This window comes from Coccinella septempunctata, chromosome 9, assembly GCF_907165205.1.
Source record: "Coccinella septempunctata chromosome 9, icCocSept1.1, whole genome shotgun sequence".
Classification (NCBI taxonomy): domain Eukaryota; kingdom Metazoa; phylum Arthropoda; class Insecta; order Coleoptera; family Coccinellidae; genus Coccinella; species Coccinella septempunctata.
In genome coordinates this window covers 13753108-13769452 of record NC_058197.1, presented here as the reverse complement: position 1 = coordinate 13769452, position 16345 = coordinate 13753108, and the positions used below count along the sequence as shown (strand labels likewise).

General features: G+C 42.9%; 1 protein-coding gene across 4 annotated transcripts in view; it reads right to left on the bottom strand.

The window, feature by feature from the left end:
• The window catches only part of LOC123319815 (polycomb group protein Psc-like), a 129863-nt gene that overhangs the window by 34147 nt on the left and 79371 nt on the right, over positions 1–16345 (bottom strand). For all 4 annotated transcript variants that reach the window (XM_044906764.1, XM_044906762.1, XM_044906763.1 and 1 more), the window contains 3 exons: positions 14502–14784; positions 11490–11580; positions 2347–2544 (listed from right to left, as the gene is read on the bottom strand). In XM_044906764.1, coding sequence (XP_044762699.1) covers positions 2347–2544; positions 11490–11580; positions 14502–14757 — 545 coding nt within the window. In that variant the 5' untranslated portion in view covers positions 14758–14784. The remainder of the gene's footprint in view (positions 1–2346; positions 2545–11489; positions 11581–14501; positions 14785–16345) is intronic.

Here is a 16345-nt window from a genome sequence, read left to right as displayed (position 1 = left end):
CAAATCTTGCTCTTGTGGACTTCACAGCAGCATCGATTCCAGGGAAGGTTTCTGGTTCTATTACCGATCCTTCGCGAAACACTCAATACAAACTGGATTGTCTCTCGTTCAAGATCACCTGATGGCCTTCGTTTAAGTACATTTTCATTCGACAAGCCAACAGGGTTATCAATTGAGACACAATTAATAGTCATCAATGTGCAATTATCAAAAAGACCAGCAGTAACCTAATGAATCAATACTGTCATGAAATTGGCCAAGTGGAACCCAATGAACCGACGAAACTATCCAAAAAGCAACTGCAGTCATCGTATGAGGAAATAGTTAGCTCATGAGCCATCAAAGTTGAAATATAAGCCAACACAGTTAACACGAGAGCCAACAGTTATCGAATGAGCCAACAGGATACAATTAGCCTATTGGCAAACGTAGTTATCGAATGAGCCAACGGGCAATCGCAGTTATCGAATGAGCCAAAGAGCAACAGCAGTTATCGAATGAGCCATACAGTTATCCATCGAACTATAATAATAGTTATGGAATGAGCCAACAGAGATCCAATTAACTTATTAACATTAGCTATCGAAGGAGCCTATGAGCAATCTCAGTTATCAAATGAGCCAACACAGTTAACACATGAGCCAACACTTATTCATCGAACTAATAGTTATGGAATGAGCCACCAGAGATCCAATCGACTCATTAGCAAACGCAATTATGGAATGAGCCAATGAGCAGATATCGAATGAGCCAAATATCAATAGCAGTTGTCGAATGAGCCAAAGAGCAATCTCAATTATCGAATGAGCCAACACGGTTAACACATGAGCCAACAGTTATCCATCGAACTATAGTTATGGAATGCGCCAACAGAGATCCAATCAACTTATTAGCAAACGTAATTATCGAATGAGCCAATGAGCAATCGCAGATAACGAATGCGCCAAATATCAATAGCAGTTATCGAATGAGCCAAAGAGCAATCTCAAATATCGAATGAGCCAACATAGTTGACACATGAGCCAACAGTTATCCATCGAACTAGTAGTTGTCGAATGATCCAACAGAGATCCAATCGAAGATAGTTATCGAATGAGCCAAATATCAATAGCAGTAATCGAATGAGCCAAATATCAATAGCAGTTATCGAATGAGCCAAAGAGCAATCTCAAATATCGAATGAGCCAACATAGTTGACACATGAGCCAACAGAGATCCAATCGAAGATAGTTATCGAATGAGCCAAATATCAATAGCAGTTATCAAATGAGCCAGAAAGCCATTGCAGTTATCAAATGAGCCAACAGTTATCTTTTGAACAAATAGATTTACCGAATAGGCCCGGCCGTCACATACAATCGAACCGACACAGTTAACAATCAAGCCAATATTGATTTGAAGAATCGACGCAATTATCGAAAAGCAATCGCAGTTAGCGAATGAGCCAATAGTTAATGAGAATGAGCAATTTCAGTTATCAAATGAGCCTATAATTATCCATTGAGCAGGGCTCTATTGGGACTACATAATTATAGAAATAGAAATTACAGTTATCAAATGAACCAATAGTTATCCCATGGAATGATAATCACAGTTATCGAATGAGCTAGCAGTTGCACAGCTATTGAACCGACAGCGTTATTAAATGACTCAATAGTTAACAAAGGAGAAATCACAGTAAACAACTAGCCGCCACAGTTAACAAATGTGCCGCCTCAGTTATCAAATATGCCAATAAGGTTCTATTGTTATTTATCCAAATAGCAATCACAGTTATTAACTGAGCCAATTGTTATCAAATGAGCCATTGCAGTTGGCAAAGAAACCAACAAAAACTAATGAACGGACACAAAAATCCAATAAGCAACCGCAGATATCAAACGAGCCATCTGGTACCCTTATCGACAGTTATCAAATAAGCCAAGATCGATGTAAGTTGCAAACAGCAATCACAGTTATCGAATGAGCCAAGTTAGTGTTATCAGATGGGCCCTGACAGTTGTCAAATGAGCCATCACAGTTAACTTTCAAACTAACCGTCTATCAATGAACCGAACAAGTGGAAAAAACGCATTGCCGTTTTCAACCACCAGTTGGATGCGTGCTCTTATTTGAAGTGTTGGCGAATTTATTTCCCGACGACTGCGACAATGAATCACCCGCGTCAAACGGAGGATTCATCTGGTGGTAACGCTGCAGATTCATCTTTAACAGATGGACGGACTCGAAACCATAAACAACTCGCACGCTCGCGTGGGTGACGTCATCAATTATCGACGTATATGACGACGAACCCCCCTCCGTTTCCTACGTACGAACTTCCGCAATATCTGAAAGAACACTCACCCTATGTACTCCAGCGATAAGCTGATCCTATCCTGCGGGTTGAAGATTGTCCGCTCCGTGTCTTCGCCTCGTTGCTCTGGAGACGCCCTCCCCGCCTCGACTGGCTTGTCCGCGTAGAAATGCCTCCTCCTCATCATCTCCGACAGGAAGAGGCCCGGCACCAGTTTGTAGACGATGTCCTGCAGCGTTTTGTCCAACCTGACAGAAAAAAAAACGACGGGAGTTAATGAGAAATCGAAACAATACCCGAAAACCGTTCTTTTCGTTGTTCGAAGACTGGCGTTATCTTTCTGGACGTTTCGGAGAGAAAAGAATGGGAAGATAGGGCTTTTAGGTCATTCGCTTGCTGTGCTTTTTTGTCTCATTCCTAAAACTTGAAGTTTTTTCGGGGTAGATTGACGAAGAAGGACTGGGGGAGGAGAAACAAGAGCTGCCTTTAAGGGACCTCGAATGGGCAGCAATGTATCGGCTTTGCGGATCTTTATGGGGGATAATAACAGTGCAACAAAGTTTAAAACATGAATCGTGCGATTCGGCTTGGGGCTATCATGCAAAACCGAATGAACGTCTAAGAAATCAGCACACGAGACAGAAAAGTTGAGTGAACTATGCAGGGTGAGCCAGCTTTCAGCACACGAACTTCAGCATCAATTCGGACAACAACAAAATCTAGATCCGTCCGCTGTGCCAAGCAAGGGTCATTTTTAAAGATATTCACGTAAAATCAAGTATTCCCACAGAGCGGAAGTCACACGAATCGCTCAAACGATGTTTTATTTGCGACGTACGCGAAAACGGTTCCCTTTGAAGTCGGGCACGAAACGGACGCACCTGGATTAATCCCTTAATCGGGGTTCATTTGCAGACGACGTTGTTCCGGATTGCGGCCACGAGCTATGCGGCAATTCTCGCCGTAGGCACAAGCGCCGCATCCGTCTGATTCGTTGATCGTCAGTCGGCACGACTTTGTACCTCAGTCCTAAAGAGAACGCCTCCAATCCGAAGAGTTGCACTTGGTATTTTCGGCGACGCATCAAGAAATTCAAATATTACATCGATCCCTATGAACACATTCACGTGTGTTCATAGTTTAAAACTGGTTTACGGGACGTTGAATAAAAGTTACCTACTTCTCAATCGTGAAGGGCGTAATCTCGGCTGAAACTGCCTGTGATCTTACTTTATCGATCGGGAATTCAATTACAACGTTAGCGGTGGAAAAAACCGAAATTCAACGTTGATTTAACATTTCTTACATACTACTGATTAAACGTTGAGGAGTAACGATAAGGACACGTTTCATATTGGTCGGTAAAGTAACGTTTTGCTTAATAGTTTCGCATTTAACGTTGATGTGATGTTTCTTACTCCTCATTGAATATACGTACGTTTTAAAAGCACCATAAGTTGGAATAGTGATTAGAATAACTCGTTTTTGAATATTTTCATAGTCGACGCTGATGTGATGCTTCTTACTTATTATTGCTTAGTAGTAAAAGTAATATTGCTGATTACTTCGAGCCAGTACGATGAGGAATCGTTTTTTATTGATGGTTACATTAACGGTTTGCTGATTCGTTTCTTATTCAACGTTTATGTAACGTTACACATTATTGAATATACGTTGTAAATAAGGACACGTTTCTTATTGGCTGGCTGTAGTAGCGAGTTGAATCATAACTTGTTAATTATAGTTGTAGTGGAATTTAGGTTTTAAAACGTTGAGAAGTAAACTTTATTCAACGTCCCGTAAACCAGTTTTAAACTATGAACACACATGAATGTGTTCATAGGGATCGATGTAATAAACCTAAATTCCACTACAACTATAATTCACAAGTTATGATTCAACTCACTACTACAGCAGCCAATAAGAAACGTGTCCTTATTTACAACGTATATTCAATAATGTGTAACGTTACATAAAAGTTGAATAAGAAACCAAACAGCAAACCGTTAATGTAACCATCGATAAAAAACGATTCCTCATCGTACTGGCTCGAAGTAATCAGCAATATTACTATTACTACTAAGCAATAATAAGAAAGAAGCATCACATCAGCGTTGACTATGAAACTATTCAAAAACGAGCTATTCTAACCACTATTCCAACTAATGGTGCTTTTAAAACGTACGTATATTCAATAAGGAGTAAGAAATATCACATCAACGTTAAATGCGAAACTAGTAAGCAAAACGTTACTTTACCGACCAATATGAAACGTGTCCTTATCGTTACTCCTCAACGTTTAATCAGTAGTATGTAAGAAACGTTAAATCAACGTTGAATTTCGGTTTTTTTCGTAAATTAATTATTATTATTATATTAACGTTGTAATTGAATTCCCGATCGATAAAGTAAAATCACAGGCAGTTTCAGCCGAGATTACATCCAACATCTCACAGATATACTTTGAAATTTGCGACCTCCAAACAAATTGTTATGGCGTCTAGAATTCGTACCTGAACAACGTTTTATTTCCGTAGAATTTTGGTTACAATGAGGGTAATTACAACGTGAAACAAACCTAGAATCAACGTAAGTGGTAACGTTACTATGAAACTATAATAAAATGTATTTCCTAACTACATTTCGCCGTTTATGCAACGTTTTTTCCACGTAACACTGTGTTTATTGGCATTTTCCACCAGTTTCACCCATTCAAACGCTGACGGCTGGAAAATGAGGCGCTAACTTATCATTTTTTCAGTGCCAGATTTCGACAGTTCATTGTTGGACCGAAATTCCTCACTCCTAACGGAATTTGCAGAGAGGCAGAACCACCGAGCGACGCAAGGGCCGCATTACCACTGCAAACTGCAAACAAAGGGCGAGCGTCCGATCAGAGTTGCCGCCCCATTAGGCATTCATTAACGGGGCGCCTAATCGCCGATAAACGACCTTAGGCCCTATATTGTCGATAAAATTGATAATCTCGCCGTATTGCCGATACCGGGGCGTCGGGGAACCTTATGTTCTCGACATCGTACGAGCGCGGGGTGTGGGGTTGTTAATTAAAGAGGAAAAAAAGGTTTTAAAATCTACGAGAAGGTTTATCGGAATATCCCAACTGTCGCTGTTCGAAATCGGAAAAAGTAAGAGCTAAACGGGGCCTTGTGAATCCTTAACAAAGACAACGCGTCCCAAAGAAACGACAAGTCCAACCTCCGGGTCAATAATTCATAAGCGGATGAAAAATCGATGTAGAACAACAAGGACCCTTCTGAATCGGAAGCTTTCGAACGAATGGCGTTCGTGAGAGTCGAGAGATCGCAACTGCGATGGGTCGGAATCAGCTGATTCGGACAGTCGGCGGTGTGTAGGAGGGCTCTCCTGATTCCGATGAGCCTGGAACACGTTAAACGCGATCTATTCACGGAAAAACCTATCGGGAAAACGCTTCGTCGACTTATTTAACAGGTGTACCCTGAGGTCTCCTTTACCTACCCATGGAAACGAGAAAAGTCGTTAGGTACTAGGTGTGGATTGTACGGTGAATGACCCATTATTTCCATGTCTTGGACAGGATGATCTTGCTTTTTTTCAGGTACTGTTAAGGAGCCCGATACTCGAATAATAATAATAAAAATACGGTTGCTCGGCGCTGAGCTATTCATTCGGTATCATCTCTTGGACGACCACCGATTTAGCAGCCTTACAGAGAAAAATAAGGATGATGCTGTCTAAACACAATAAACATCACCCCAAAAGCTCAATAGAACGGACAGAGCTGCCACGACATCTTGGGGGTAGAGAAATTGTTGATTTGTCCAACCGTATGTCCCAGGAAATTAAAGAACTTCGAAAATATTTCCTGAGCAAGGCTGCTTCGTCAGAACTCCATCGAGTAGTTTGTGTTGCTGATAGTTCTACACCGTTAAAGCTACAACAGGATCACTTGGAAACCGTCGAACGCTCTGCAGAAAGTAAAATGCAAAAACTGATTGGCAAACCTTTGCACGGAAGGCACCAAAGCGAGGTCAACCATGATTACGTCGACATATCTGCGTCGAACTACTGGTTGACTTCCGGAAGGTTGTTTCCTGAGACAGAGGGCTTCATGCTTGCCATCCAGGATCAGGTGATTCCAACAAGAAATTACATGAAATATATCGCCAAGGATGCCTCAGTGGCGGACGATAGCTGTCGTTATGGCTGTGCGACACATGAAACTATCCAGCACATCACCGGGGGATGTCAGAAGTTCGCGGGCACGGAGTACAAAAATAGACATGATGCTGTTGCCAAGATTCTTCACCAAGAATTGGCACTAAAACACCAACTTCTAAGTTCGAAAAAGGTTCCTTATTACAATTACCATCCGGATGCTGTGTTGGAAAATGAACATCACAAGCTCTACTGGGATCGCACGGTTCTGACAGACCGGAAAATAACCCACAATAGACCAGACCTCATATTGCTCAATAAGGTTTATTTTCGAAAATCGAATATCCATAGAAGCAAAGATTGCAGGGTTTGGTATCTTTGCGATATGGTTGGGGAGTCTCCCTATTATCCGATCCCTTGAATAGGTACAGCCTTAATGGGTTTACGACGTGAAAGACCCCACACTTTTTCTGTAGGTACTTCTACCCCCCGCTGCCACACGGCCAAGTGCAGACATAATAACCGGTCAATATTTGACAATTTAGGGGATATTCCCAATATCTTCGAGTGTCGATATAATAATGATCGCTTACGAAGCCTCTTTTTATTCGCTCCGACGAGCAGGCTAGGCCGGTAGCGATCTCGACTGTTCTCCAGTGGCGGAAAGGTGAGGGGCGGCCCTCGGTCCTCTCTCCATGAATATTTTAGCGGGGCTCGAGAACGTATTCGGGGTTAGGTCGACGGAAGGGTAGACACGCCGAGGGGTCGTCGGATATGGGTGAAGATGGCGGGACCGCCCCAGTGACATATTAAAACGTTTCAATCTGGGTCGCTATCGATCACCGCGGAACCCACGAGGTACGAGTTTACTACGCCAATGATGGGGGTCACGTAGGGGGTACGGAAGAGTAGATAGCTACGAGGACCATTGTAGGGCGGTAGATTGCATTGCACTGACTTGCATCGACTTAAGATCTATTGGCTCGTCTCGCCACTACGTCGTCTGCAGCTAGCCCTCCAGTTCGGGATTTCTAATGCCCTCCAGTATCTGGGAAGGCTTTGGGCAAGTTACAAGTTTCTCGTCACCAGTTGATCTTAAGTTTTACCCTTCTTCCCACAGTTTTAACTAGGCCAATTCTCATGAGATGCTTTCTAAGGCGGCTATAGCCTGTAAGGAATCTAGTGAGGAGGTGTAGCATGTTCCAGTTTCAGTTCTTGCTAAGACCCAAACACTTCTTTCATCTCGTACTAGAAACTGGAACTTTGGGGGTGTTCCAGTCTCGTTGTTTGTTGTCCAACATTATCTGTAGATCCTCTGACCAGCTAGCGATAAGTACGCATGTAAATATGTACATCTATCCGAAAGACGCTTGGGCAACAATCTAGCGATAGTGAGCCAATCTATCTCAATGTTCCTCGTAATGAATGCTTTCACGACGCTTGTTTTCGTTATCATCTCGTCACTGTCAAGATTAGCCGATGAGATGTACCCTGTCAGAAAAGCATAGCCTCTTCGACACCTAATTCTCCCACCACCTGTACATTCCCGGATATTCTTAGGGTGGTCTCATGGGCTAATCTATCGATCACAAGATGTAGCCGTGTGAGATCCGTAATGATCTCCAGTGACCTCGTTGGAAACGTTCTCATAGCTCCGGAACTAGGAAACGTAACGAAGTTTCACCATAAAGTTCCATTTTTTCCATCTGATTTACTACTCACAAATTAGTGCAAGAATTTACGCAGGAACATATCGATTATTTAAATTTTTTTATTATTTTTGTTCCAGAGACTGGGAGTGAAAACCCTGAAGTGTTTCAGAAGATGCAGAAAATGCCTTTGACTGGGAACCTTGAGGGCGAGCAGTAGATGTCAAGAACGGCTCTGACGACTGGTGTACAATACAACTCAAGGTCGCAGAGCAATGTCAATCCGTGAAACAAATTTACCGTGAGCAGAAGGCGCTTTCTCGTTACCAAAGCGACGGTTTCGAGGCGACATTCGATAAGGAAGATCGAGACATAAACAAAGTTCGGGTTACCGGTTAGCGTCGCAACCGATACTCCTATGGAAGAGGATCTCGACGTCGCCGGGTCGCGTAATGAGTAAACACGTCGTCGTGCACCGAAAAGCGAACGTAACGAGAGAGTAATCCACGTGCTGCCGGGAGCGCCGCCGCTGCGCACGCGCCAACGCACCGCGTACATCAATAACGCGAGCGCCGTTTTCGCTTTTCGCACCGACGCCGCCGCCACCCCCCCGCCGAAAAGAGAGCGTCCCTCGCGTCGCTACGCCGCGCGGGCGAAATCAGCGAGTTGACAAGCCGTCGCAACTTGCCAAACATCGAAAACTTCGTAGTTGCTGCTCGTCGCGATTGCCGAGGAACAACGGTACGAGTTTTCGGTTCAATACTGACGCAAGAACGAACACCAAATCACAATTACATCATGAATTACAGCGTCACACCAACGGACAGCCAAGCTCCACTGAGGACACTGAATTTACACAACCATGGCCTCTGCTCACATGAGAATGTCGTTATAACATTAGGAAATTGAGCAGAGGCAAAGAAGTGACTCTTCTATGGGTGCCAGGGCATTGTGGAAAGATACTCAAGGATTAACAATGGTCCACCAACCCCATGAAGGACATTCCTGAACATACGTATTATTACCGGCCTACAACAGAAAGCTCGTGAAGCTTCGGGTAATAGTGGGACTGCTGACAAGACACTTCATGGGAAAAAGAGACAAACCCCAGAACTAACTAGCCTGCGAACTATTCATAGAAGTCGTGGATGCTCACGAGGTAATAGAAAGGTACAAGGTATTTACCATCTGGTCATCTGAGTCCAATGGCACCAACAGGCCAGTGGCATCGTTGAAGCCTCCTTGAACCCAAGGAGGTCGTCAATGGTGTTCATAAAACCTACAACATCGTAAGGAGCCATGGCCGTTACCTAGTGAATATCCAGGACCGGTTTTCCCATACGGATAGTTCTTAGGCCAGCAAGCTCTGGACACTTCCATACCATGTTTTTAGATGTATCTGCTTCTGATCCACAGAGCCTACAAATCTCAGCTGCCGACTTTTCCATACGGTACAAATGATATGACAGAGTACAAATATCATTTGTACCGACAGTGCCCTGTCAGCAGTTTCACCATCACCCGAAGCTCAGCTCGTGACAGCCTCAGTAGTTTTCTAGTGCAGGTCGATGAAATCATAACGAATTTCTCTGACTGAGTGAGTCCATAGGTGTTTCTCTAAAGGGTTATTCGGTTGTTCAACTCCCGTTATATATACCGATAGTAGAGTCACTTTATTGCCTCTGACCAGTTGCTTCATGGTATTACAGCACTCTCATGTCAGCAGATATCCCTGGCAGTGTGATTCCAGGGATCTCAGCGGTGGCGTGATAGATAATCAAGGCAAAATGGCTAGCGATTTGCCACAACTTGCATGATTAAGCATCCATTTATCATTTCGATAGAACACAAAGGTTATCCTGTGTTTGAATCGCTGGAACTTGTCCAACTAGGGCATTGGAAACATTACAGATCTCACACCTCTTCCTCTTGTGACAAATAGATAAGCCCATGAGGCGATTCTGAGACTATCCAGGAAATGTACAGTCAATAAGAGTATCAGGAATCAGTGAGCTTGGTCATCTCTGACTAAATACATCTCATAGGCGAACCTTTCCAGTGACGAGATACTGAAGAAAACTAGCATCGGGAAAACCTTCACGACGATACCAAGTGGAAAATAAGAATGTAAAAGGGAGACCGTAGTCCTAACTCAAAAAAAAATGCTCACGTAAAAGATGTGTGGAGATGAACTTTGGAAGTAACTATCAGAAATGTGACATAGTCTGACAGTCTGACAGTCAGGCTGCGATTGAAGCACTGAGGTCTAATATAATCCAATTCGAGATGGTAGGAGAGAGAAAACGTCGGAGAAAACTTATTAGAGTTAGGAGAATTAGGCAAGAAAAACAAGGTATGCTCGGTCTGGGTCGGAGGAGCCAATACCTTCGCCTTTCAGTGGCCTAAAACTTTCTGTGTTATGGGTAAATTTACCTTCAATGTTGCGGAATCTAAGAAGTATTTGGATATCAGCAAGAATATTCTACACCTCCCCACTTAATTCCTACTGGGCATGGCTCAGGAAGCAATGGATCTAACAGAAAACGATGAGGAGTGCAGATTCTGTGAGAAGAAGGATGAAACTCCGAAGCATCTGGCGGCAGAATGCCTCGCCATCGCTAGCCAACGCGAAAAACGCATTGGACAAGAGACTTGTAGAAGAGAGAAAGCTACCTCCTTGAAGCCGTCCCAGATACTGAAGTTCAGCAGAACTCTAGAACTGGAGGGTGAGCTGTAGACTACGTTTTGGCAAGAACAGCTCTGATGATGACACAATAGACCTTAATTAAGGTCGCAGTGCAATTACCTCCCTAAATCAACAACCTTTCACTCCGCCTCTACCCAATTCCAGCTGCATTCTGTTCACATAAGCTTCGGAGATTCACTCGACACTTGGTCACCACGCCACCTCGTCTTAAATCAACGACCAACGCGCGAAGGTCGAAGCAATGTTCCTACTTGAGAACATTCTCCTGTCAAAAAATAAGGTCAATAATCCAATGGAGTCGATCTACCGAGATCTACGGACCTCCTCGTTGGATCGACAAGCTCGTGCACCCGAAATCACGAGCGCACACGTGCCTCGTCGTCGCGGATGCGTCACATGGGAGAAACCTCTTTATCCCCTTTAACGTCATTAATACGAACGACGTACGTATGAACGGAGCCCTAATGATAACCGACTGTTTTATTGCCACGCGTGGGTGGCTCCTCGATAGCGGGGGACCGGCTGGTCCGTTTTTTTTTGCGCTCTTTCCTTCTCCTCGGAATGCCTGGTCGGTCGGGAGTTTTGACGATCACTCGACAAGTTACACCTCGGTACCTGTGCGCACTATTCTAGGATAAGGTAATCGGACGCTGAAAATTCGAGACGCATAAATACTCACTTCAGGTTCGGTTTCGCCTTGTTGATGATAACCTCGCAGACTGGACAGAAACTGTTCTCCTGCAGGAATTTGATGATGCAACTTCGACAAACTGCAACAGAAAAATCGTGACTCAATCGTGTTTCTACCATTGCTTTTCGACATTAAACGTAACCGCAACGTTTATAACGACGGAGGAATGTTTCATACGAACAATGAATCTATTGCAAACGCCAAAATACTAGATCAACGTTAATTATACGTTTATCATACAACAATTCCCCTTTTACATCATCGTTTCAATAATCTTGTGACAAAGGTTATTAGCTCCATATAACAGCAACGGATTTTAATGTATATCATCTTCACTTCAAAATAAATATCAATAACTTTTCCAACTTCCCGATATCTGATACGTTGAAAATACGTTTTCTTTATCCTTACTCACACAACCGTTGTTAATATGTCACTTTTAATCCCCAAATTCAAATGAATACATTCACTACAAAGAAAAAACTCTTAAAAATCACTAAGCTGTGAATATACGTTCATTTTCTACTGGAAAAAAACGTTTTTTTGACGTTAATTCACCGAAAACGACGGTAATTCCCAAAAATTGAATTTACACAGTAACGTTAGTAGGTTATATCGACGTTCGATACGAAACTGTTTTTAACGGGTAGCCAGCTGGTCAAGATTTCACCCTTCAGCTTTCCCAATGTTTCATACAAACAATGAATCTATTGCAAACGCCAAAATACTGGATCAACGTTAATTATACGTTTATCATACAACAATTCCCCTTTTACATCATCGTTTCAATAATCTTGTGACAAAGGTTATTAGCTCCATATAACAGCAACGGATTCTAACGTATATCATCTTCACTTCAAAATAAATATCAATAACTTTTCCAACTTCCCGATATCTGATACGTTGAAAATACGTTTTCTTTATCCTTAATCACACAACCGTTTTCAATATGTCACTTTTAATCCCCAAATTCAAATTAATACATTCACCACAAAGAAAAAACTCTTAAAACTCACTAAGCTGTGAATATACGTTCATTTTCTACTGGAGAAAAACGTTTTTTTGACGTTAATTCACCGAAAACGACGGTAATTCTCAAAAATTGAATTTCTACAGTAACGTTAGTAGGTTATATCGACGTTCGATATGAAACTGTTTTTAACGGGTGGCCAGCTGGTCAAGATTTCACCCTTCAGCTTTCCCAATGTTTCATACAAACAATGAATCTATTGCAAACGCCAAAATACTGGATCAACGTTAAGTATACGTTTATCATACAACAATTCCCCTATTATATCATCGTTTCAATAATCTTGTGACAAAGGTTATTAGCTCCATATAATAGCGAGGGATTTTAACGTATATCATCTTCACTTCAAAATCAATATCAATAACTTTCTCCTACTTCCTGATATCTGATACGTTGAAAATACGTTTCCTTTATCCCTACTCACACAACCGTTTGCAATATGTCACTTTTAACCCTCAATTTCAAATTAATACATTCAATACAAAGAAAAAACTATTAAAAATCACTAAGCTGATAAGATACGTTCATTTCCTACTGGAAAAAAACGTTTTTTTGACGTTAATTCGCCGAAAACGACGGTATTTCCCAAAAATTGAATTTCTACAGTAACGTTAGTAGGTTATATCGACGTTCGATATGAAACTGTTTTTAACGGGTGGCCAGCTGGTCAAGATTTCACCCTTCAGCTTTCCCAATGTTTCATACAAACAATGAATCTATTGCAAACGCCAAAATACTGGATCAACGTTATTTATACGTTTATCATACAACAATTTCCCTATTATATCATCGTTTCAATAATCTTGTGACAAAGGTTATTAGCTCCATATAACAGCAACGGATTTTAACGTATATCATCTTCACTTCAAAATAAATATCAATTACTTTCTCAAACTTCCCGATATCCGATACGTTGAAAATACGTTTTCCTTATCTCTACTCACATAACCGTTTAAAATATGTCACTTTCAACCCCAATTTTAAACTAATACATTCACTACAGAGAAAAAACTCTTAAAAAACACTAAGCTGACAACGTACGTTCATTTCCTACCAGAGAAAAACGTTTCTTTGACGTTAATTCGCCGAAAACGAAGGTAATTCCCAAAAATTGAATTTATACAGTACTGTAGTAAGTATAGTATAGTAGTTGTAAGAAGGTTATATCGTTTTATAGGTTTTAAATGGGTGGCCAGCTGGTCAAGATTCCACCCTTCAACTCTCCAAATCCGACACGTCTTACGTCAGATCGACGCGGTGTCGCCGTCACGTACATATGGGAGTATTCGACGGAGTTCGAGTGGAACGCCCATCGCGTCGTGACGCACTCCGAATATCGACGACGTCGAAGGGGACAGAGATGCGGGTCTCGAGTACATCCCCAAGGGTCGTACGATGATGCACGAGGAATAATCACTGCGACTGATCGCCCGGGCATAAATAACCTCAAGGCGTCTAGACCGATATAATTGGACATACATATAGGACCAAGATTCCTCATCGATCTTATCTCGGCTCTTATCCGTTATGAACTTGGAGATGATGACGAATGCGGGGAGATAACGCGCGAGGATTAATAAGGTCTCAACGAGATCTCGTCGGGAACTTTTTATTGTTGTTAAGCGTCAAATCTCCGATCGTTGCTACTATGGCCACGCTACAAGGCGTATGCCGACCAAAGTCGTGTTATAGCTGTTGGTATAACATTTCATACACGATCTTCTTTCTCTGTGGAGTATTTGACGGTGAATCTTTTCTTTTAACAGTGACTGATTGGTCAAAAACATTCAACACGACGAAATTGAACACGTGAAAGTGTGCTAAAAAGAAGGTAGCAATGATATCAGTATAACAACAAGAGAAATTGAAAGATTACCCCTCTAAGTTCTAAACCTCAAAAATTGAAAGAGAATCTTCTCCCTGAACTAAAGAAAAATTGGAAAAAAGAAAGAAAGATGAAATATACTCACACGAATGAAGACATTCCGATATAGTGGTGGCATCTATCAAATAACCCTTGCACAGCTCGCACGTGAGGGAAGAGTTGACGTCCCTCAGTTTAACCTTCTGATGGAGCTGGGTGGCGGTCTCCTCCGGCGTGGACGCCGGTTGCTGCTGCTGCTGCTGGCCCTCCGGTGTCGGGGTGGATTGTTTCCGCTCGTCAGCGATCGCCGGCGATTTCTGCTCGGGCTGGGGGAGCTCCCGCTTGGGATGCAGCGCTTCCATGACGTGTCAGGTCGGTCAGAGCGGGATCTGCAACGGAAACGATGAGGTTAAGGGTCGGGAGTACGATATTGTCGTGGAGGTTGGGGGGCGTTGGGGTGTGCGGACCAAGATTGAGGGTTTCTACGCTTCTTGAACACGACAGCCCCATCTTGCAGCCAAAGACACTAGCTGTTTACATTTCAAAAGAGTCAGATGTACGATATTGTCATAGACGTAGAGACGTTGGGGTGTGTGGGCCAGAATTGAGGGTTTCTAAGCTTCTTGAACACGACAGTCCCATCTTACAGCCAAAGACACTAGCTGTTCACATTTCAAAAGAGTCAGATGTACGATATTGTCATATAGGTAGAGACGTTAGGGTGTGTGGGCCAAAATTGAGGGTTTCTACGCTTCTCGAACACGACAGCCCCATCTTACAGCCAAAGACACTAGCTGTTCACATTTCAAAAGAGTCAGATGTACGATATTGTCATAGACGTAGAGACGTTGGAGTGTGGCCCAAAATTTAGGGTTTCTACGCTTCTTGAACACGACAGCCCCATCTTACAGCCAAAGACACTAGCTGTTTACATTTCAAAAGAGTCAGATGTACGATATTGTCATATAGGTAGAGACGTTGGGGTGTGTGGGCCAACATTGCGGGTTTCTAAGCTTCTTGGGCACGACAGCCCCATCTTAGAGCCAAAGACACTAGCTGTTTACATTTCAAAAGAGTCAGATGTACGATATTGTCATATAGGTAGAGACGTTGGGGTGTGTGGGCCAAAATTGAGGGTTTCTACGCTTGTTGAACACGATAGCCCCATCTTACAGCCTAAGACACTAGCTGTTTACATTTCCAAAGAGGCAGATGTACGATATTGTCATACAGGTAGTGACGTTGGGGTGTGCGGATCAAAATTGAGGGTTTCTAAGCTTCTTGAACACGACAGCCCCATCTTACAGCCGAAGACAGTAGCTGTTTACATTTCAAAAGTGTCAGATGTACGATATTGTCATATAGGTAGAGACGTTGGGGTGTGCGGACCAAAATTGAGGGTTTCTACGCTTCTTGAACACGACAGCCTCATCTTACAGCCAAGCTGTTTACATTTCAAAAGAGTCAGATGTACGATATTGTCATATAGGTAGAGACGATGGGGTGTGTGGGCCAAAATTGAGGGTTTCTAAGCTTCTTGAACACGACAGCCCCATCTTACAGCCAAGCTGTTTACATTTCAAAAGAGTCAGATGTACGATATTGTCATATAGGTAGAGACGATGGGGTGTGTGGGCCAAAATTGAGGGTTCCTAAGCTTCTTGGTCACGACAGCCCCATCTTACAGACAGAGACACTGGCTGTTTAAGGGTCTTCAACAAAGGATAGCCAAGCCACGTTGAGAGTTCTAGATTCACACAGTCAGGATTCTCTGTTGGCATGGGAATGCCGTAGGGAATCGAGAGGTGTCTTCTGATCGAAGTGTAAACGGCATCGGCCACGTATCGGGCTCGCCTGAAGCTCCACTTCGACCACTGTCAAAACCCTCATCCCCGACGCGCTCTCGCATCGATCTCGCGATAGCGACGCGTATACGGTCCAGAGCCAACT